Source organism: Penicillium concentricum (assembly GCF_028827145.1).
Source record: "Penicillium concentricum strain IBT 3081 chromosome Unknown utg000002l_segment0_segment0, whole genome shotgun sequence".
NCBI lineage: Eukaryota > Fungi > Ascomycota > Eurotiomycetes > Eurotiales > Aspergillaceae > Penicillium > Penicillium concentricum.
In genome coordinates, this window is record NW_026622755.1 from 371,700 (window position 1) to 391,698 (window position 19,999).

The 19,999-nt window shown below is 47.6% G+C and overlaps 9 protein-coding genes across 9 annotated transcripts; 6 read left to right on the forward strand and 3 right to left on the reverse strand.

The window, feature by feature from the left end:
- Nucleotides 1-609: 609 nt before the first annotated feature.
- Nucleotides 610-2,466, reverse strand: N7517_003704 (eukaryotic translation initiation factor 3 subunit D; the record flags this gene model as incomplete). Its single annotated transcript, XM_056721434.1, has 2 exons — nt 610-2,180; nt 2,259-2,466. The coding sequence occupies 2 exons, from the start codon at nt 2,464-2,466 to the stop codon at nt 610-612; spliced, it is 1,779 nt and encodes a 592-aa protein (XP_056577684.1).
- Nucleotides 2,467-4,140: 1,674 nt separating this feature from the next.
- Nucleotides 4,141-4,612, forward strand: N7517_003705 (hydrophobin family protein; the record flags this gene model as incomplete). The annotated part of the gene is made up of 3 exons (XM_056721435.1): nt 4,141-4,390; nt 4,445-4,509; nt 4,571-4,612. 3 exons carry the CDS (start codon nt 4,141-4,143, stop codon nt 4,610-4,612), a joined length of 357 nt encoding a protein of 118 aa, XP_056577685.1.
- Nucleotides 4,613-5,572: 960 nt separating this feature from the next.
- N7517_003706 (uncharacterized protein) lies at nt 5,573-7,410 on the forward strand (the record flags this gene model as incomplete). Its single annotated transcript, XM_056721436.1, has 4 exons — nt 5,573-5,645; nt 5,699-6,494; nt 6,703-7,195; nt 7,252-7,410. 4 exons carry the CDS (start codon nt 5,573-5,575, stop codon nt 7,408-7,410), a joined length of 1,521 nt encoding a protein of 506 aa, XP_056577686.1.
- Nucleotides 7,411-8,834: 1,424 nt separating this feature from the next.
- N7517_003707 (uncharacterized protein) lies at nt 8,835-9,550 on the forward strand (the record flags this gene model as incomplete). Its single annotated transcript, XM_056721437.1, has 2 exons — nt 8,835-8,982; nt 9,069-9,550. The coding sequence occupies 2 exons, from the start codon at nt 8,835-8,837 to the stop codon at nt 9,548-9,550; spliced, it is 630 nt and encodes a 209-aa protein (XP_056577687.1).
- Nucleotides 9,551-11,260: 1,710 nt separating this feature from the next.
- On the forward strand, nt 11,261-12,634 carry N7517_003708 (uncharacterized protein; the record flags this gene model as incomplete). The annotated part of the gene is made up of 1 exon (XM_056721438.1): nt 11,261-12,634. The coding sequence occupies one exon, from the start codon at nt 11,261-11,263 to the stop codon at nt 12,632-12,634; it is 1,374 nt and encodes a 457-aa protein (XP_056577688.1).
- A 171-nt stretch (nt 12,635-12,805) lies between these two features.
- N7517_003709 (cytochrome b5 reductase family protein) lies at nt 12,806-13,887 on the reverse strand (the record flags this gene model as incomplete). Its single annotated transcript, XM_056721439.1, has 3 exons — nt 12,806-13,368; nt 13,434-13,511; nt 13,581-13,887. The coding sequence occupies 3 exons, from the start codon at nt 13,885-13,887 to the stop codon at nt 12,806-12,808; spliced, it is 948 nt and encodes a 315-aa protein (XP_056577689.1).
- Nucleotides 13,888-14,894: 1,007 nt separating this feature from the next.
- N7517_003710 (GNAT family N-acetyltransferase) lies at nt 14,895-15,389 on the forward strand (the record flags this gene model as incomplete). Its single annotated transcript, XM_056721440.1, has 1 exon — nt 14,895-15,389. One exon carries the CDS (start codon nt 14,895-14,897, stop codon nt 15,387-15,389), a length of 495 nt encoding a protein of 164 aa, XP_056577690.1.
- Nucleotides 15,390-16,189: 800 nt separating this feature from the next.
- Nucleotides 16,190-17,598, reverse strand: N7517_003711 (alpha/beta hydrolase; the record flags this gene model as incomplete). The annotated part of the gene is made up of 4 exons (XM_056721441.1): nt 16,190-16,991; nt 17,042-17,144; nt 17,195-17,333; nt 17,389-17,598. The coding sequence occupies 4 exons, from the start codon at nt 17,596-17,598 to the stop codon at nt 16,190-16,192; spliced, it is 1,254 nt and encodes a 417-aa protein (XP_056577691.1).
- Nucleotides 17,599-18,914: 1,316 nt separating this feature from the next.
- On the forward strand, nt 18,915-19,857 carry N7517_003712 (Short-chain dehydrogenase/reductase SDR; the record flags this gene model as incomplete). The annotated part of the gene is made up of 3 exons (XM_056721442.1): nt 18,915-19,327; nt 19,507-19,623; nt 19,686-19,857. The coding sequence occupies 3 exons, from the start codon at nt 18,915-18,917 to the stop codon at nt 19,855-19,857; spliced, it is 702 nt and encodes a 233-aa protein (XP_056577692.1).
- Nucleotides 19,858-19,999: the final 142 nt, after the last annotated feature.

Consider the following 19,999-nt stretch of genomic DNA (forward strand, 5'->3'; position numbering starts at 1 on the left):
TCTTTCTCTCCTGTCGCTTACAGCTCTAGGAGCAACCAATTATATTGCTTTTAATCTTGTTTCCAATAATCTGAATACACCATGTGCCACTCTACTCTAACGGTACATAGGTTTATATGATACTCAAATATCAGTAAACAACAGAGCTCTAGATCCGGGTATCCATATCCCAAAGGGGAATTATACAAGCAAACCGTAAACCCAGCGATGGCCGTAATCCTCCACGCGTATAGACACAAAAGCCCATAATGTCACCGAGAAGGCACCCAAGACGTTCTTTGTGTTCCTCCGAGAAAGTTGTACAAAAGTTGGTCGTGTTACTCGATGCTATGGACATCACGTTTCGAGGTTTTGGCAAGTCATAATGGAACCACATTACGACAGTGAACCATCGGATGCTATAGACCGCGTAATATACAGGCTGCTTAATTGGGGTGTGCCCAAAAAAGGAAGACCATTCTCGAAGGCAGATTCTACAGTTATTGTAGTGAAGTTCGGTGAACAAAATTTATTGAATAGATTATTGGTCAGACTCTAGAGTATAAAAGCATCAAATTTTAGGTCGAGTACGTATGCACATTCAAGGAGGAACATAAGTCATCAAAAAATCTACTCATCAGCCTCATCGGACTTCTCATCGGACTTCTCCTCCTCAATCTCCTCATCATCCTCCTCGAAAGTAGTAGCAGGGACGCTGTACAGACGCAGGACAGACTTGTTAGGGTCCTTGATGAGAACGTACTTCTTAAGCTTCTCGGCGGGCTCGTCGGAGTCAAGTGCGCGAATACGGTCAACAATGGTACGGACAATACCCCAACCATTACCGAGGTTAAGGTTCATCTGGCTAGCGAACTCGCGGGGCTTGTAGCCAGCAACGCCGAGAACGACGTGGGAGGCAGCGGAGCGGGGGTTGACACGGGAGACGAAGCCGAGCTTCATGCCGTCGGCCTTGGCCAGGATAGCCTGGGTGGTCCAGCGGGCGAGCTTGGCGCTGTTGTTCTTCATCTCGGTGGCGAGGACGGCACCACGCTGGGAGTTGAGCTTGCTGCGCCAGTCGAGGGCACCGCCGGAGCCCTGGGCCTTGGGGTCGAACTCGTTGAGGGCCTTGATGATGAGCTGCTGGTCCTCGGTTCCGGTGGGGCCACCCTTCATGACGGCGTCGACCTCTGTGCGGACGATCATGGAGACGGGCTCCTCGTCGCGCTCGAGGGAGATATCGAAGCGACGGTACTTGTAACCCTTGGAGGCGAGGGGCTCGGTCTCCTCGGTCTCGTCGTAGAAGGGGTTGGGCTTGGCGAAGGAGACCTTGGACTTGTCGGACTCGATCAGAGTCTGCAGGGCGAAGTTGTGGTTGATGATGGTGGCCTCCATGGCGAGGGCGTTGGGGGTGTTAATCTGCTCCTGCTTGCCGGCGGCCTCGGCGGCCTCGAGGGGCGCATCGATGGCATTCTCGTTGACGCTGACCATGTCGAAGGAAGCACCGTCGCGCTTGTCGAAGTAGATCTTGTCGCCCTGGTGGACGATGACGATATCCCACGAGTAGACACTGCGGGTGGCGCACATCAGCATGGACAGGATATCGGAGGTGGCGAAGACAGTAGCGGCGTTCTTCTCGGAGAGCTCGTTGATGACGGGATCCTGGGAGGTGGTAACGTTGTAGGCAGCACGGTCGAGGGCCTGCATTCTGCGCTCGGCGTTCTTGACGGGGGGCTTGTCGTAGGACTTGTCGTAGTAGTGGAGGAAACCGTAGGTCTCGAGGTCCTCGCCCTCGGGAGCATCGAGGTTCAGCTTAGAAAGACGGGTGAAGTCAACCTCCTCGAGCATAGTCCAGTCAGGGCGGATGTTGACAGAGGCCTCACGGATGCGCTGCGGCTTGTCGTAATCTCTCCATCCGAAACGGCGGCCACCACGGCCACCACGAGCACCACCACGGTCGCTGAATTGGTAACCACTCTGCTGGCCGCGGCTAACATTAGGACCAGCACGCTGGAAGCCACCACGTCCACCACGCTGGTTGGCAGCACCGCGCTGACCACCACGGCCACGGAAAACGGTGCCACCGCCACGGCCGAAGCCGCGCTTCTGGACACGAGTGTTATCGACGACGGAGAAGGAGGACTCGTCCTCGGCGGCTGCGACAGTGAAGAGGTTGGAGGTACCGGCACCGTACACCTGCTGGTCTATTGAGACTGTTAGCCATTGCTATTCGATGGAAAGAGCAGTTCGGTGGGGAGAGAGGAAAGTGAAAAGGAACATACCTCTGAAACCACGGTTGTACTGGGGACGCTGGTTCTGACGCTCCTTGGTCTCAGCAGTCCAGTCGGCCATGCGGCCCAGCTTGTCGCCCTTGGAGAAAGGAGCGTAAGGCACACCGGAAAGCATGTTATTATCGGCAGTGGTGGAGGGGCCCCAGGTGTCCTCCGAGGGGAGGGTGGCCACCAGGTCGGCGAGAGAAACGGAAGGCATTTTTATAATGATCTATGGGCAATGTGCGCTGGGCAACTGCTCAAAAAATCAAAAAGGTAGAGGGGTGGTTGATTGATAACCCCGGGGAATGTGGTGTGGATTAATTGAGGCGGGAAGTTTTTTGTGTCGCGAGGGTGTGGCGGTGTGGACAAAGCGCACCGCCACGGGTACACCGCCACATATTTCCATATCAGCCCTGGCCACTTTTCATCTTCGTGATGACGGAGATGGGTTTTTATCTGGACTTAACGAACTTTTTGAGAGATATTGCAGGCTGATGAGGAAATTGAGAATGGCGAACAATGATCCATTATATTCTGACTCTAGAGCTCACCATGAGAATGCCTTGTTCTTTCTTTCCCGGAACAGCATCGAATTGATAGTTATTGACAATTATCGAATCTCTTGAAAGCTATCGACGGACGATTTCAGATGTTGACATCGAATTTTAGGTGGCAGACTAATCCAAGGCACAGCATCGATATCTGCTTTCGATTTTTGATCCAATACGTTCACGTAACTCATTCAGACATACTTATCAAGATCGTCATGGCCCATGACGACAATATATTCTAATAATCAGGGGAAGCCGACATGTACAAAATTTCAAATGATCCAATGAAGAGCAATGGTCATCCAGATTGACTGCGCCCAGATCGAAGGTTACCAAGACCTTGGGACCATCACAATGTCCATCTCCATGGTGCCTGCGAACTAGTTCGACATCGTGCAATCAACGGTGCGAGTCTTATCTCCAATGTCTAGCTTTGCTCGCAGGATTGGATCCGGATCTACCGCAGTATGCGCTGAAGGGGAGGAAAATGACAAATCACAAGCCAACTGATTAAAATTTCGGACAGCGGATGATATTACGGAGTACATAATTGCTTTTTGTTTATGTATCATTTGAGTTCTGCGGCTGGTTGATAGTGTCGATCGGAGGAAATGGGCTCTGCCAGTTCCTTACAGTGGATCGACATCTTGGCAATTCTGATTCGATGCCACAAGGCAGATCATCCCGGAAATTGGGTCCACTGATAAGGAAATTCCCCATCTGGAGACATGGAGAGGAACTAACCGGGGCTCCAGTGGCTATTTGCTTTGCACATTTACTTGGCATTGACTTGGAGCCAGTGACTGCATGCCTTTCAATGATATTGAGTATGGACCATGAGTCATGGTCCATGAGTGATCGACAGCCAAGACAGCTCGCTTGGAACTCATTCGGATCATGGATGTGCACATCATGAACTATGTCAGATTCGATCTCAGGTACCGGTTCACTATTTCTGTCACAGGAACTACCTTTCTAGCACCTGGGTACCTCGGTTCGAGGTCAAAGCCTCTCAATTGGCCTCTTACATTGGGGCCAACTGCTATCTAGAGTTTCGCAGATCTTCTTGTCCACAGAGATGAGAACTATTCAGACAGTTATGTCTACACTTCACAAATGGATGTTTCCATAATTCGACACCGGTGATAAGGGTACTCTCAATTTTTGGACATAGGGGTCTTCTCGGAAGCAACTGATGCCTTGGGTGTCTTGTCGCGAAAGCTATATAAGGATCAGGATATTCCACGGATTCTAGATATCATCCACAATCGCAATCCTCTCTTCATTATTACAACTATCTCTCTCTTCTTCAAACGAATAACTCGAAAAACTTCATCAAAATGAGACTCTCTATCCTCTCCGTCATCTCTCTCGTTGGCGCCGGCATGGTGTCCGCCCTTCCCCAGGAGGCCAACCTCTCCCTGAAGCGCTCGGATTCCACCGAGAGCAGCAAGCCTGATACCTCGGAGTGTGTCGGTCCCCTCCTCTGCTGTGGAACTCTCGCCACTCCTCTTGACCCCGTTGTCGACCCGCTCTTGTTGGCTCTCGGCATTGATCTTGCCAACATTGTTGGATCCGTTGGTCTTTTCTGTATGTTCGGACTCTGTGGTATTTACGTGGGTATTCTTCTAACATCTCTCACAGGCCACGGCTACGAGAAGTCCAGCTGTGATACCGAGCCCCAGTGCTGCACAGAGGCCAACCTCCTGGTAAGTTATACTCCTCAAGGCAGACTCTTCCGTGGAGGGTACATGACTAACTCATCTCTAGGGTGGAACCGTTGCCCTCGGATGCGCGGATCTGAAGAAATAGGTCCAGTTTGTTAAAACTGATGACCGATACTCCGTATATATGAGTCTCAAAGCAGACTTGATACATCTGCTCAATCCCCGATGTACAATCTTTCCTGGGGAATATTCCCTTCTACTTTATATAATAGCAATGAATTCAATTGAATTTATACCTGTCAGCTTTTTAGACGCGATGTCGACAAAACTTAGTATCCACTTGTACATTTACTCAATCTCGTTGCATACACTGGGGAGTATAATATCGGATTCTAGATCTCAGGAATTAATCGTATGAATACCCACCACTGCAGAGTTGATAGATCCAGCACAGCCCTTTACACTTATGTCCTCATCGGGCTTGTTCAAGGTGGGTGTGTTAAATGCGATGGCGGAAGAGGAATATCTCAGCTATTTTAGATGTGACTTGATGTGTCCATGTACTTATGTCTATTGCCCCGCATGTTCAGACACGATGGATGCCTGATCTGCCAGGTCTCAACTGAGGATAAGTTAACTAACTAGTTAGCTAGCTTTCATTTGTAGCCTCTCTTTACTCCGCATTTATTTTTCCCTCTCAATATCTAAATGGAGTACTCAAATCTATGGCTGCCCAATATACTCACTTTCAGAATCTTCCTCTCGAACTGCTGGAGATGATATTTCAGCATCTGCGGCTATCACAATATTCCTTTCACAGTCTTGTGTTGACTTGTCGCAGATTCCATGATCTCACAGCTCCCGCACTCTACTCTTCGATTTGCTTGAGGGATCCAGTCAAATGTGAGCAGCTCGCTTGGACTATGCAAAAAGCGCTTGGTTATCCTCTCTTGTCTTAGAGATGCAGGTACACTTGCATACGACTCGAACGGATGACGAGGCTCTCTTTAACGCCATTTTTGAAATGCATAATCTAGAAAAACTGAGCGTGCGGAGCGTGCCGCTCGAAGAAATCCTGGACTCAATAAGCTCCAGGCTGCTCAATATGCTTGCGACAAAGAAGGATAACATTGAGATCGACCCCCACACTCAATACACGGGCCAAAGGCTACGGTCGTGTAAGTCCTAGAATGCAACTCAAGAGAGCAAGTACAAGTCTCAAATTCTCTAGTATATCTCGGGGAAGCCTTCAGAGTCTGTGATCCCCAACCTTGGTGGCTGCTTGGTCCCAACGAGATTGTTTTCTACATGGAAGAGCTTGAGAAGCTCCACATCCAAGGCGCTAAAATCAAAACCTTCCTCCGAGAGCCCCTTGTTGTAAGATCCCCGACCAAGCACACAGCCCTAACAGATCTTGCCTTGCTCAACTGTGATGTCGCACCACATACACTTGCACAAATCCTCAGCTTCCCCAAGGGTCTTACCCACTTCACAATGAAAGGTCGATTTCCGGGCACGACCGGGCCATTCGAATACAATCTCAGGCCAAGTGATTACATTGAAAAAATCAATCAGAGCAGCTCTGCGGGTGTGCAGTATCTTGATTTTGACATGTGGAATGCAGATGACTACCCAGATTTCCGTCACTTGGAGGGTTTGAAACAACTTACTATCTCTACAGATCTATATCAATACTTTATCTGGGAATCGGATGAGCTAGCTTTTCGTCAGTCTTTTCCTGTTAGTTTGGAGACTCTCACATTGGATGATTTCTTTCCAACGGATGTGCTATTTGATACCTTGCTTGACAAGGTGGAGGAAGGGCAGCTTCCGAATTTGCGTACGATTACACATAGGCATTTCTATCCCGAGGGCAATCAAGAGGAGGTGGACATGGAGTGGGAGATTGAAGAGTTTCGAAAATTGGGGGTGGAGTTTTCTCCTGTTTCCTTTGAAAGTCCATCTATGATGCCCGAGAACGATAATTGGCCATGCCACTGCTGGATCTATCATCGTACGGCTGAGTGGTATGTATTGGATGAGTGGTAAATATTAAACGCTCATACTTATGTTTCCAACCCCTCTTCGATCTTCTAAATATATTAGGCAACAGCTTTCCTCTCACCTGAATCTCGGACTTCCCCAAAACATTTACATAGTTTAAATTGGTCTAATAAAGATTCAGGAAATTATATCTCGTTTATTCGAGGTTTTGAATTCTGTTATCATGGACAGTGACAATGCCCAAACCAGCACTCTCAACGGGGATGGCAACACCATAACTCGAAGCTGTCTCACAAACTGCACTATCAATAATTCCTGCGTGAAGCGATCTACCCTGAGCGACTGTGTGTTATCAAACGTGGAGGACATGAGCCGAATCACAGCTCAAAAATCCCAATTCAATGACGCGGCCATTGTCGAGCGCAGCGATATCACAGAGAGCACTATACAATCACAAAGTTCGGTATGCCGATCCACGATCGGAAGGTCGGTCATCCAGGACAAAAGCACAGTGAAACGGAGTACCGTGACCGGAACGACGGTCTCAAACAGTCAACTCGAGAGAGCTACATTGACCGACTGTATTATCACCGAGTGCACTATCGAGCGGTGTGACTTCCAAGGACTGGTTCTTAAATATGGTATTTGGAGGCGAAATGAGTTGATTGGGAAGATCGGGAATCATGATCCTACTTTTATTAGGAATCATGGTCCACGGGCCGGGGTAAGTTGATTGCATATGAATTATCAAGAAGCTGTATAACTGACGATATTCAATAGCAATCTGCATCTGTGGCCGTTGGATCTACCATCCCTGAATTAGATTCTAAGAGTCATGCTCGACAGGGTGATCCTCCCCCTAGCTACGATGATGACTCGTATACTAGTGGGGATAGTGGGGTTGATTGTGGTGATCTACCTCCGCCATACAAGCCCTAACATATTGTGGAGGGGTGGCTTGTCTTGATGAGTTATAGGCATTCCTTTTTGTTATTTAAATACCCATGACCTGCTGTGGCGCGTTTTCTATTAAAATCGTTCGATCATGAAGAATATCATGTGGATTATAAGCAGGATAAGGGTTTGCGAGGCATCTGACTGCTAGGACGAGGGCTGAAGGATGAAGGCGACAAACGTAGGGCTTAGGGTCCTTCGGAGCGGGGGAAATCGGGGAAGTAGGGCAATCAAGGATTCTAAAATAGAGATTCAGACTCTAGATATGCAGCTAAAAGGTCATATGCAAGGCTATCTGACAAGAACCTGAAAAGATGTTTCATGTTGCATGTTGCACTAAGGCTTTGCTTGCTTACATGAAGTTTGTCAGAGCTTTCTTTACCACTTTTGAGATATTTTCAGGCCTTTATCTCTTTGTCGTGTGTCCCTATAAAGCTATTTTGAGAGCTTCGTCGCAGTACATCATGGAGACAGACAGTTCTCCCTACTACTCCATTATATATTTTTTATTACAGATATAGAAGTGAAATTATTGGATGGTCCCATCTCCCACTGCTTGCTTGCTGGCAGACTGAGCGATTGTTTGCTAGACCCCAGAATATAAATACCCTGCTTTTTTTATAGATTGATGAATGGACACTTCTTCCTTCTCTCTCTCCTGCAGCCAGTAGCCAGCACAAAAGTTTATGGTGGGCACCTGTGGCAACTGGCTGCAATAAACTACTGCACCTTGAGTACTTTTGTCGTGCAGTATACCATCCTCTGGGAATGTTGCTCCGCCCGTCTTGTCGATATGTTCTATCATGCCTGCAGAGAGCATGCATGAATTCAGCCACCCATGCGCGTCCATCTTATCACACAGAAACTAAATGATGACTCTCCCTCTCCCGGTTCCCCTCAGCTCGTCACCAAGGACATATCTGGCCACCACCCGCTATGCCCACAACCCGGCTGTCATTCTTGAAGCTACGGTGTAGGAAACAGGCGCGGAAACGCTGTGGTTTGGCTACCGTTCTTCCATATGGTGCTCGTCAGTTTCACAAATACTGAGGAATTCCAAGAGGAATTAGATTCGTCAACCTTGACGGTCCAAGAGGCGTTGAGTCCTTGAACACTGATTGGATGCTCCCATTCGAATTTCAACTTGCAACAGGACACCAGAAATCTACGCGAGCATGTCAAGCTAGCCAATCTGGAAGGGGCGCCAGCTAAAAATATGTTTCAACAAATGCCACTTCTGTACGATATGGGACATGCTCTGAACTGGTCCATGTTGAATTCCTCTTTGCGGTGATGAACACTTCAGAGGAGATCCATTCGAGGGGAGGGTGCCCAACTGATGCTTAGCGCCACCAATAATATCGACTTTGTCCTCGTAGTCGCACTGCCGTGCGTGCCCTTAAACAACCATGCCTTCTTCTCGGTCTCACAGAGACAGAGAGCTTGACATTGAATACTACAAGGTTGGAGACGAACAAGATATTGCAGGCAGTTGCCCCAAGATTAAGGGATCTGCCAACTGGAGAGACTGGGAGACAGCTCTCAGTGCTGCTCTCGGTGCCAGCAATCGCTACTATTTCGAATGATTATGCATGGGGTCAAATATCCCTCTCCTCCTCCCTATGAATCCGCTAAACCGGAAGACGTTCACAGCCTTCTCATTGAAGAAAAGGTTGAGAATATTGACAACGTCAAGATTCGTGCTCGTACGAAGGAAATCCTCGATGAAAACAAGCGTCTTAAAGCGGCTTACGAAGACAACTGTTCTAAGTGGGAAAAATGTAACAACCGAGCGTTGATGACCATGAAGAAGACTCTCATCGTTGGCCCTCTCTCGGAGATTTCTCAGATAATGGAAGTGCGAGAGGCCTTTCAACAGCCTCGGTCAATGTACTGTACCTCTTCGCGCCAACAGGTCTACGTTATTTACACCAAATTTGTTGAACTTCGCTATAAAGGGAGCGGTGGTGCTGCCGCTGCGGACTTTGTACGCATATTTCAAGAAGCCCTGCGAGATTTAAACCAAATAACAGGCTGCCTTCTGCCTTCTATTGTGGAGCTCTCTCAATTCAAGAAAGCCATCAACACCATTGGCCCAGAATGGGTTTATTCTTCCTACCGATAGGAACGAAATTCTGAAGCCAGCTAGCGAAAGTCCAGACAAGCTTCACTACTGGATTACTACCATATTCAACAAAAGAAAGCTGATAATAATCAACTGATCATGATATCAAGTGGCAATGGGAGCAGGAATTACAGCAAACTCAACACACCGAGGGTACCCGTGTCAGTATGGATTCAAAAGTGGGAGAATACATCATACTTGAGCGACAAATGCAGCCAGCAAGCTCTTCTCGCAGTAACTACCATCAACATCGAGTTAGGGGAGCTCAAGGAGAGTGAAGAGTGCATCTGGGTGGGACGTATCCCCCCACGTGTGGCTCAGCCTCTCTGATGTGTAGAAAGGACCTGACACGGCCTGCCCACAGAAGTTCACTTCGAAGACACCAAAATCTTCTAAGCTCCCTCCTTCCCCCCCGGGCCGTGAGACTGAAAGTTCTCTTCCGCACAGTGTATTTCTTCCGGCGCTGCAAGTCTACATTGGCTTGTGCCGCGGGAAACACATCTACAGGGCCGAGGATGTGGATGTGGACCGGGTCGTGCAAATGGACACTATGTCTCCCCTAGGTACTCTTGTCCAATGAAAAGAACAACGCCCGCACAAAACCTGAGGCCTGGAATTCCGAGACAACTGGACTACCTTATTTCCTCTCTTGTTAGCCATTGACCATATTGCCCAAGACTGTTCATGACAACTCTCATCACTCACCACGGAGTTTCCTTCGTACGCCGACACCACCGGACAGATTCGGTATGGAGTCCAAAGAATAGGCACCTAAACGATGCTGGGGTCATTTACGCGTTCCCGAGACTGCCTGCAAAGTATAGATCAGAGGATTTGACATCTGACTTTGACAAGCAGGGAAAAGTGCTGAAGACACATGTACTAGGGCCAGTACTTGCTTATCTTATTTCCTTCAAGCTTTTCTCACTATTTATCACGATGCTACCCCTAATTACAACCTTACATTATCATTTGTCCCTCTTATAGTTTTGTTCGAGAGCCATGTGACTTTGCTGTTTGCTCCCAGTACTTAGTCTTAGCACTGTAGATAGTTTCTTCTCTTCTTCACGCAACTCAGCAAATTTTCCAGAGCATCATATCTCATCTCTCAGTAGATCTCTAGACTCTCTGCCTCTCATTTTTCTTCATTGAAGAATCTGTATTGTCCCTGAGTTAGTGTTATTAAGCACTACGAGTAAGCTAAGACTGACTCAGAACCCTAGAAAGCCTCTAGAAGAAAATGCTAAAATTGCCTAGAATTATATTCTTCTATGTCCCATACATAAATGGTCACCTCTTCGATTTCTCGAACCCTAAGTGCCAAGATATTTAGATTAATTGTTTTTCTGAGAAAAAAAGGGTACTAAGCGAATTAAGGAAAGACATGGTCGGAAGCATAGATAGTTGGGGGGCCGAGGACACCTTCCTGTGCAAAAGCATTATATATAGTGCCAATTGATGAACTGCCCCATCGCTCTACGGCTTCAGAAAGTGATGGACCGGATAACCTCCCCTTCGGTTAAAAAGCAGCGTTTCACAGGGTCTTTACCCACTCCACACCTCGCGTCTACTTTGATTCTCAGCCGCTGAATTTGTCGATCCCGGGTCTGAGGCCCCTGTGGAGTAGTTTCAGGCTCAAAAGTCCGTCCCCTCATTTTCTTCAGTGTTTATGACTCTGTTAACTCTTCAAATACTCCAAACGTCCAAGTCATGCTCGAGAACTGGCAGCAAGTGCGCACATACCCTGACCATCTGGGTCACCGCGTGGTGCTCGAGCAGTTCATCGAGCCAGGCTTCTCTCCAGATCCCGACCACCTGGTTTCCATCCAGGTCTACAGCCTTGTACACCTGGACGACGACCACGAACAGCTGCGGAATTACCTGATGCAAAGTTTCTGGCACGAAGAGGTCAAGCCTTTGTTCGAAATCTATTCATACCACCCACCCGACGCCTTCGCCTGTATTGAGCATAACCGCCTTGAAATCGCCCGCCGCAAGCAGCAACACCAGTCAGGGATCGAGAATCCACTTCCGCTAATCCCGCAATTCACCCGTAGCGACGACTCGACTGTTGGGTTTTGTGTCCTACTGCGATCGCATAGCTATCGACTAGGTCGTATTGAGGACTCGGACGAGCTTGCTAAGCTGGGCGAAGGCCCGGACTTGCTCTATTTCAACCGCTCGTTTTCTAGCACGCGTAGTGATGTTGACGAGACGCAGCGTTTATCCGAGCACGAGAATCTCTCGCCAGAAGCATTTGAGTTAGCCACCGATCGTGTCATAGACCAGAGTTATATCGGCCAGATTATCATGCTCGATATCTTTAATAACGTCGCTTGCCCCGAGCTGCGATATGGCTTAGATATAGACGAGGGTGCGCCTCCTAGCTCAAATATGCCGTCAGAAGAGCAGATACGCGACCAGCTAGGCCAGGAAACTTCAGTTGGCGGCTTCTATCTTGATCCGGCATTCCAGATTTCTCAGGATACCGACATAATAATAGTCACCAATACTCCTAAGGGAAACATTCCTGATCTTCAATACGTTGTCCATGCGCTTTTTCTCAACTCCATCCGCGACATAGGGTCCTCCCTTTTAGAAAGCACAGCGCGCCTCTTCACAGCGTCAATTGTCTCCCACCTTCCGGCCAATAAAACCCTCACTCTCAAATTCTTCATCCCAAAGTCCCCTTCCTGGTCGGCCATCCGCCTCGCCCAAACCGAAGTTCTCGAAGTTCAATCCCACCAAACCCAAGGAGGGGACCGAGAAGATCCCTTCCCCATCGGCGCCCTACACATCTTCCCCGGCGACGAACAATCCTCCACACACCGCATCACCCCCCAAGAACCTGAACAATATATCATCGCAGCACAAGGGACATCCAGCACGATCTTTCGTCTGTTCACAGTTGTGCTCGATCGTGCCAAGTTTGTCTCCGAGGCCGGAGTTTACTTCTACATGGCGGACTGGGATGCGTCCGAGGACCCTTACTCTGAGGACGGCCCAGATAATACGCAAGTTTTGCGGTGCGTGGATATGAATACGACTGCCGGACGGTTGGGGATGGTTGTTCTTGACGGGTAATCTGGTTTGGTGGTTTATAACATCTCTTTTGGAGGTATACTAGTTTTGGCTTCCGGGGCAGCTGAGCTATCGTATATGGTAAATATATAAAGACTTCAGCGTCACCTAGCCAGATAAACCTCTGGATTTTACGATGGATTGGGAAATGCAAAACGAGCAAAAGAAAGCATATCAAAGCTTGTGAATCCGGTCTGCGGCATAACCAAGTTCCTCGAGGACTCCCTTCTTGCTCGAAGTCCAACCTTTACTTCCAAAAATTGACACCTCCATAGCGGGAGGCCCACATAGAAAGATCTTGGTAGCCTTGCTATCTTTCGGGCCTAGTAATTCCTTTTCTAGTAACTCCTTGGTGATCCTGCCCTTAATAAACGGGGAACCCTTAACCGGGTCTGAGACTGTATATACAATCTTAAGACGATCGGAGAACTTCTGTTCTAACGCATCGAGTTCTTTCTTCATGATAAGATCCTTGTCGGTGTTGACACCGAAAATCAGTTTGATCTTGCTTTTGTCCTCGGGGTTGTTCAGCATTCCTTGGATTAGCTGATACATAGGAGTAATGCCGGCACCGCCAGCGATGAGGTTGACGTGCTCGAATTCATTTGTTTTCCATCTGTAACCCGGCATAGGTCCTCGAATTTTCAGTGTATCACCAGGTTGGAGAGAGTGCAGATATCCGCTTGCTCTGCCATTGGGATATTTCTTGACCAGGAGCTCAATGTACCCTGGCTCATCTGCACATGCACGGTAGAACAAAAATGGGTCAATTTCGCTCGGGAACTGGAGTTCGAAATCTTACCGAAATTGTTAATTGGGGTATAGGGCCTAATTACGGGAAACCAGGCGTCTTGTGGCTTATGGAACGTGAGAATGAATGCTGAACTTGATATTAGCTGTTTTTCTTATTGTTTTCATTTGTCGTTCGTGGAAGTATAGGTGAGCTTACAGGCCAAGCAGAGACCCGCGTTCGAGGCTGGGTCTGGTAATTGGAAGCGCAGACGTTTGGTGTTGTCGTTCACTTGCTGGGAACTTTCTAGGCGTAGAGTGTGAAAGCCCATTCTTCCCCCAGAGCCGAAACCAGGTCCACCGCGCCCACCTGGGCCACCATGACCTCCAGGACCTCCACAGGGCTTTGGGGACTCTGCAAATCCTTCATTGCGGAATGAGGCTCTTCGAGCAGCACATAGTCCAATCACACCAACCACAATAACGGCGGCGACAGTCTTTCGAGGGAATGGGCGTGCTCCGGACATAACTGTAATGTGAATGTAAATGAAAGAGAAAAGGAAGGGAAACGGTTGAGAGAAATAAATCAGGGACCATCTGACTCTACGTAATATTTGCAAAACGTACCCCTGTAGCTTCGTTTGTGGCCTGTTGGGGCTACAATTACCCGCATCGGTTATTACACTCAAACGCGCTAGTCATGGACCAGTGGTAGATTTTTATGCATGGCAATTCCTGATTGGAGAAGCTATATTATCGGGGCCTACTCTATTGTACTCCGTGCTTGACACGGGGTTTGTAAAGATCGACTAAATCCGATGCTCACCTAAATATCGATTCTTTGTTTAACGTTCTCTATTAGCCATTATCTTTGAAAATGTCTATATATATTGAAGCATTGTTATCGACACTAGTGACTAATTCTAAGGCTGAATTACAGTTTTAGGCTCGATATAGTCGAAATGACCTAAACCCGAAAACGAGGGCCCATGCTGCGGACCCTGTAGCATACAGCCTCCAAGTTCAAGAAGTTAGTTGAATTTAAGATGGGAGACTTTATACCGACCATGGGGAATATATGTGGGGCCTATCGCAGTTAGATTTCAATTTCAGATCCAGTATGGAGTAGATCAGGACTGTCTTATCCCAAAAGCAACATAACCTCGTCACTATTCATACCGTATTGGAATTCATCCAATGAGTCATTGTAATACTGTCTTCATTGTGGGGTATAGCTTACTCTACCTTCCCTTTCCTTTCTTTATTATTCCGAGCTTTTATCTTTATCTGCGTGTAACTCAGACTGTGTGCTCTTGCAATTGAGGTTTGACACTGGTAGGTCCAAATGATTCTTCTTATTTACTATGGCTTTCGTTCTCTCCCATCGCTTCTACTACCTAGCATCTGGCCTCAAATGTTATCCACCTAGACTAAAGGCGATCTCTAGAGTTTTAACTGCTCCTTCGCCGCTGCCCCCATTTGCCCTGTAGGCTCATAAGTTTGCCTCAATCTCGCTATCTAATATTCAACACAAATGGTCGAGCTTCGAACGATTGGTCCCGACGAATGGGAGATATGGAAACATCAAAGACTGGCCGCGCTTACAAAAGCACCCTATGCATTCTCATCAAAGCTCGCGGACTGGGAGAATGTGTCTGAACAACGGTGGCGCGACAGACTTAGCATACGCGGCGGCTACCAAGTGGTTGCTTCTCTCCAAGACACGATAGTGGGCATGGCCGGGGGGATTCTGCTTCCCGAGCCTGGGGTTGCAGAGCTTATATCTATGTGGGTAGCTCCCTCTGCACGAGGTCGTGGTGTTGGGGATGCACTAGTGGCTGCTGTTGAGGAATGGGCCTACGGCGTTGGTGCCATCACTCTTAAACTATCTGTGGCGGAGAATAATGAATCAGCTCGTAAGCTATACGTCCGGAATGGGTTTGTCAATGTTGAGCTTGAAAGCAATGATATGGAGGTTAATGAGATGTGCGGTGAGCTTGTTATGATAAAGAAAAAGCCGTCGGTTTAGCCTCGAGTTTATCCGATGCCACGTGAGAAGGGATCAAGATGATAAAAGTTGAGGTATATAGCAAGGAAGCCCAAAATAGCATTTATTCTATCTCATAATATCGCCTGAAAAGCCGTAGCTTGAGCGAGCTCCTCTAAGTACGAGGTTCAGCGAGCTGATACTACAGAGCACTTCTCGCATCGGTAGTGTTATGCTCTATCCCTCGATCTATACGATATGAAGGGACGTGAAAGCTTCCGAGCTGTTTATTATTTTACCTAGTGATCCCAATTTCCGGAAGTACTATATCGGAGTTCTGATGGTGTAGGGATGGTCGGGTTTTGTCGGGTTTTGCGCAAACCCGATCACCGCTACCCCTGCCACTCGATTCCTTTTTAAAGTGCTTAAGAATCAGTTGAACCATCTAGGTAATCTAAATGTATTGGATTGATTTAACAATGAAATACTGGTTGACATAGTGGCTTCCTTTACCGCCATGTCATCTGGTACCGCAAAATGGAGAATGTAATGCTCTGCTTTCCCATCATATTGTTTATATTGTCACAGGAATTCCCGACCAATGTAGTATAGTGCAATTTGAGTTAAAATTTCCCCAATTTGGAGACTCCAAACTCGAATGTCTGTGCTACGGAATGTGTTTGACCTACAAACAGCATACTTCCCAAGCTCTGGCAATCTAGATAGCAGATAAATCGCTTTATGAATTCTAGGGGTAGGGATAATCCTACTGCAAAGTTGAAAATTCTAGATATATTGAAATCAACTTGCAAGCATCTATGGATACAATCTTAAAAGATATGTCAAAGTTTTGACCTTTTTGACAGAGCGCTAATATTTCGTTCCCATTGTTTGTCAATCCTAACTCGCATATCAAGCGAGACTTGCTCCCAGGCCTTTTGGAACTTATATTTCCGCTCTTTCCAACAAGATGTTATGGAGCCAATGAAATCAGCACTGGCCTTTGCACTTTCATGGACGCGCTCCATAGGGATCAAGTGGCCGCAAGGAAGAACAACTTCCTGCACTCGACCGCAAGACGCACCGCCGCTGCCTCCCACACCTGCGCCAGTTATTTTTACTTTCTCTTGGCGATTAGCCGTAGATGTAAGGTATGAGTTTTCGCCAAACAGATAAAGCACACTGGGCTTTACCTCTGGCAAGCGGTGAAATATATATGCGGGCTCGGGGCGATAAAAAGGGATGTCTTCGATGTCGTCCGGATGCAGCTCCTTGAGAGGATTCCCACAAGCAAGACCGCTTCGCTCGTCAACATAAGATGGCCGCGCGAAGTTGAAAACCTCCTGGGCTTTGGTTGTAGTCAATGTGACAGCAGGGGGCGTCGCGTTGCTTGGAGTGGGATATAACTTTGTGGGAAGATCTCGGAGTCCGAAATTGACCCATTTCTGGAAAACACGCGGATCCCATGTTTGATAAAAAGGACTCGATAGAAATTTCTCTGCAGCTTGTTCGCGAGAAGCCCAAAGGTCACGTCTATATGTGGACGGTAGAGCGTATCTGGGGCCAGGATTATCTAACAGGATCACTGGATCCATGAGTATCAGAGCCTCAAAAAGAGACGGGTGCATCAAGGAAAGATGGACTCTGGGACTTGTTAACTAACGAAGACTTTGGGGACATTAAGGTGAACTTACAGTTGTGTCCCGCCCATACTGTGGCCCACGCCGATGACTGGCTGAACAATCTCAAATTGGTTGATCAGAAAAAGCATGTCGCGTGCGTGATCATACCAGCTCGCTAACGGAATTCAGTCCCCTTTCGATTGATTGTGTTTTTGATAAACTCACGATCATCTCCTAGAATAGACTCGTTCAGAATACCGCTCTTGCCCTGTTGAGCAACATCTGCAATCCAAATGGCTCGAATCCGTTTGTTCTGGCTACACAGTCTCTCGTAGATATCATCCCAAAGAGGCTCGTATACCTCCTTTGTTATATTTCAGCCAATATTCACCCAGGTGATATTATGCAGGGGGTGATACTTTGGGAAATCCATTGGCATGCGCCCCAATAATTGTGACATCCCCTTCTTGTGGGGACGGATTGTCAAATGGAACATATTGCTTCACCGCAAGTCTAATATCCCGTTCATGTCCTGCTTTAACAGCACCCGGGCGCTCTCGTATATTCTGACCCCGAATTGTGTGTTCAGTTACCTGAAAATAAGACATGTTCCTGATGGATACGGGCATATATCGATTGACTGAGGGGATTTGTTGGGACAAACGCAGCGTGAAAAGTGATCAAATTGATGAAAACAAGAGAGATGCGCTTTCCACTCGATGGCCGTAACTAGTTACATATTTATTTCCCAATACGATTAGGAAAATGAATTTGATTTTGCCGAGACTCTCGGTGTCCCTTCGAGGATCAATTTCCCAATTTCCCCGATTCGCCTCCCCAATTTTGCCGACTCAAGCTTGTGTACCGTAGGTTTTAGGTATTTTTGACTGGCAGAAAATTGGCTAACTAGGCACAGCCGGGGTTGCCCGCGCCCCGGGGGCCCGGGCCATCTAGAGATGGAGCCTAAGCATCTATATTTAAAAAAGAATGAATGATATAAGTCTAGGTATACAGGCGAGAATAAAGGGATGATTAGATTATGTGTGTGGTGTGATGGCTACTAAAACCTGTCGTACTGGTGTTAAACAGTAGAGACTGTGGTAGCTTGATACTGAGAACTGAGTTAAAATAATAAAATGGGTGTAACTGGGAGAGATCAAATTGCTCAACCCTGAGCGCTATAGTTATATCTTCGTAGGCATATCTCCTTAATATGAAACATGAGGCTAAGGCACAGCCGTCACCAGAAAAGCGAGGCACTTGAATGATTTCTCGCACATTCTGTTCTTCAAGAATACTTGTTCGCTTTGAAGATGTCCATATTGGTTTCCCAGCCCTAAATCAAAACAAAAGAAATGGCGGCTGAGTAAACAAGCCCCAACTGCAACAGCGTGGATCAATGAATGTAAGCTCCCTCAAAACAGTGCTGAGCCTTTCCATTTAAAGTCTTGATTGCCTGTTGGGCAGTTATCTCCACCGCCTTTCTCGATTCATCAAGATGAGAGCATTCTGACCCCTGACTGAATTCACTACGTGGGTGATCCTTGCTTATTTTGCTTATTCTGAGGCCCGCAGTAAGCTGACCGTGCATGGGGAAGATTATTAAGCATTTGAGTAATGCAGAGTAATAATTCCTAGCTATTCATTGATCAAGAGCTCTATAACCCTTCACTCTTGATTGCTGACGAATACTTCAATGCTTTACTAAGACCACGAATAGCAAAAGGACATGGGGATGACCTTGCATCTATTAGCAAGCAATCATGGCCCCAAGCAAGCGTAGACTCTGTTTGCCAAGGTCATAATTGTCACGCTTGAGGAAATAGTGTAAGTATTTGATGTGGTTCACGCCTCTTTCGTTTGGGAAACCTAGCTCCTGCCACGACTCCATCTCACTTTTGGCAATCAGGTCGATCTCTTCCTTCGACAAGTTTTGAATCCCACCATGACCTCTACTATTGTCCTCATTACCGGCGCCAACCGCGGCATCGGCAAAGGTATCTTGGAACTGTACCTGAAGAAGCCCAACCACTTCGTGATCGCGGCGAACCGTGACCCAAGTCACCCAACCTCCAATGCCTTGGCAGATCTTCCAAAAGCCGAAGGCACTACGTTGGAGATCATCAAGATTGATGCTCTCTTCCCCACTGACCCAACTGCAGCAGTGAATGCATTAACCGCCAAGGGAATTACCCATATCGATATCCTAGTCGCCAACGCTGGTATCGCTCTTTCTTGGCCAAAGGTGTCGGACGTCAAAGTGGAGGATATCCAGAAGCACATTGACGTCAATGTGTATGGTTTTGTTCATCTCTACCAGGCTTTCCGGTCCCTTCTCAAGGAAGCCCAGGCTCCCAAGTGGGTAACAATCGGATCTAGCTCCGCCTTCTTTACGGTAAGTGCCGTCGGTCTATTCTCTCTAACCTAAACCAGGTGCTAATATTATCCATAGTAAGTGTTCTTTCGATACTAGTCCACTTGCCCATGGCATATGTCACCTATAACCGGGCCTAAACAAGTGCACTAACCATTCGTAGGAACTTTATCCCCATGCAAAATGCTGCATACGCTCCCACAAAAGCTATTCAGCACTGGTACACGAAGGCAATTTCTATTGAAGATTCTTGGCTGAACGCCTTTCCGGTGGATCCGGGGTAGGCTTCACATCTTCAAGCCCGAAGTGTTTTTGCGTGGACTGACCATGATATCGAAATAGCTGGGTTCAGACTGATCTCGGCAACCGAGGCGCCGATGCTTTCGGTTTCGAGAAAGCCGCCGTTACCGTGGAAGACAGTGCTGCCGGCGTAGTCAAGGTCATTGACGCGTCTACGCTGCAAACTCACAGTGGGAAGTTGTTCAAGTTTGATGGCAATGAGGAGCCTTGGTAGATACCGGTCTACCACTCCAATTGCTGTGGTTGGAAAGGGGCGGCGAAAATGGCATGATTCGTTTAAGATTCCCCTTTGGTATACCTGTAGCTTCTCAATTGGTTACGAGGCTTGGTAGCGTATCGATAAACCTGGGATTGAT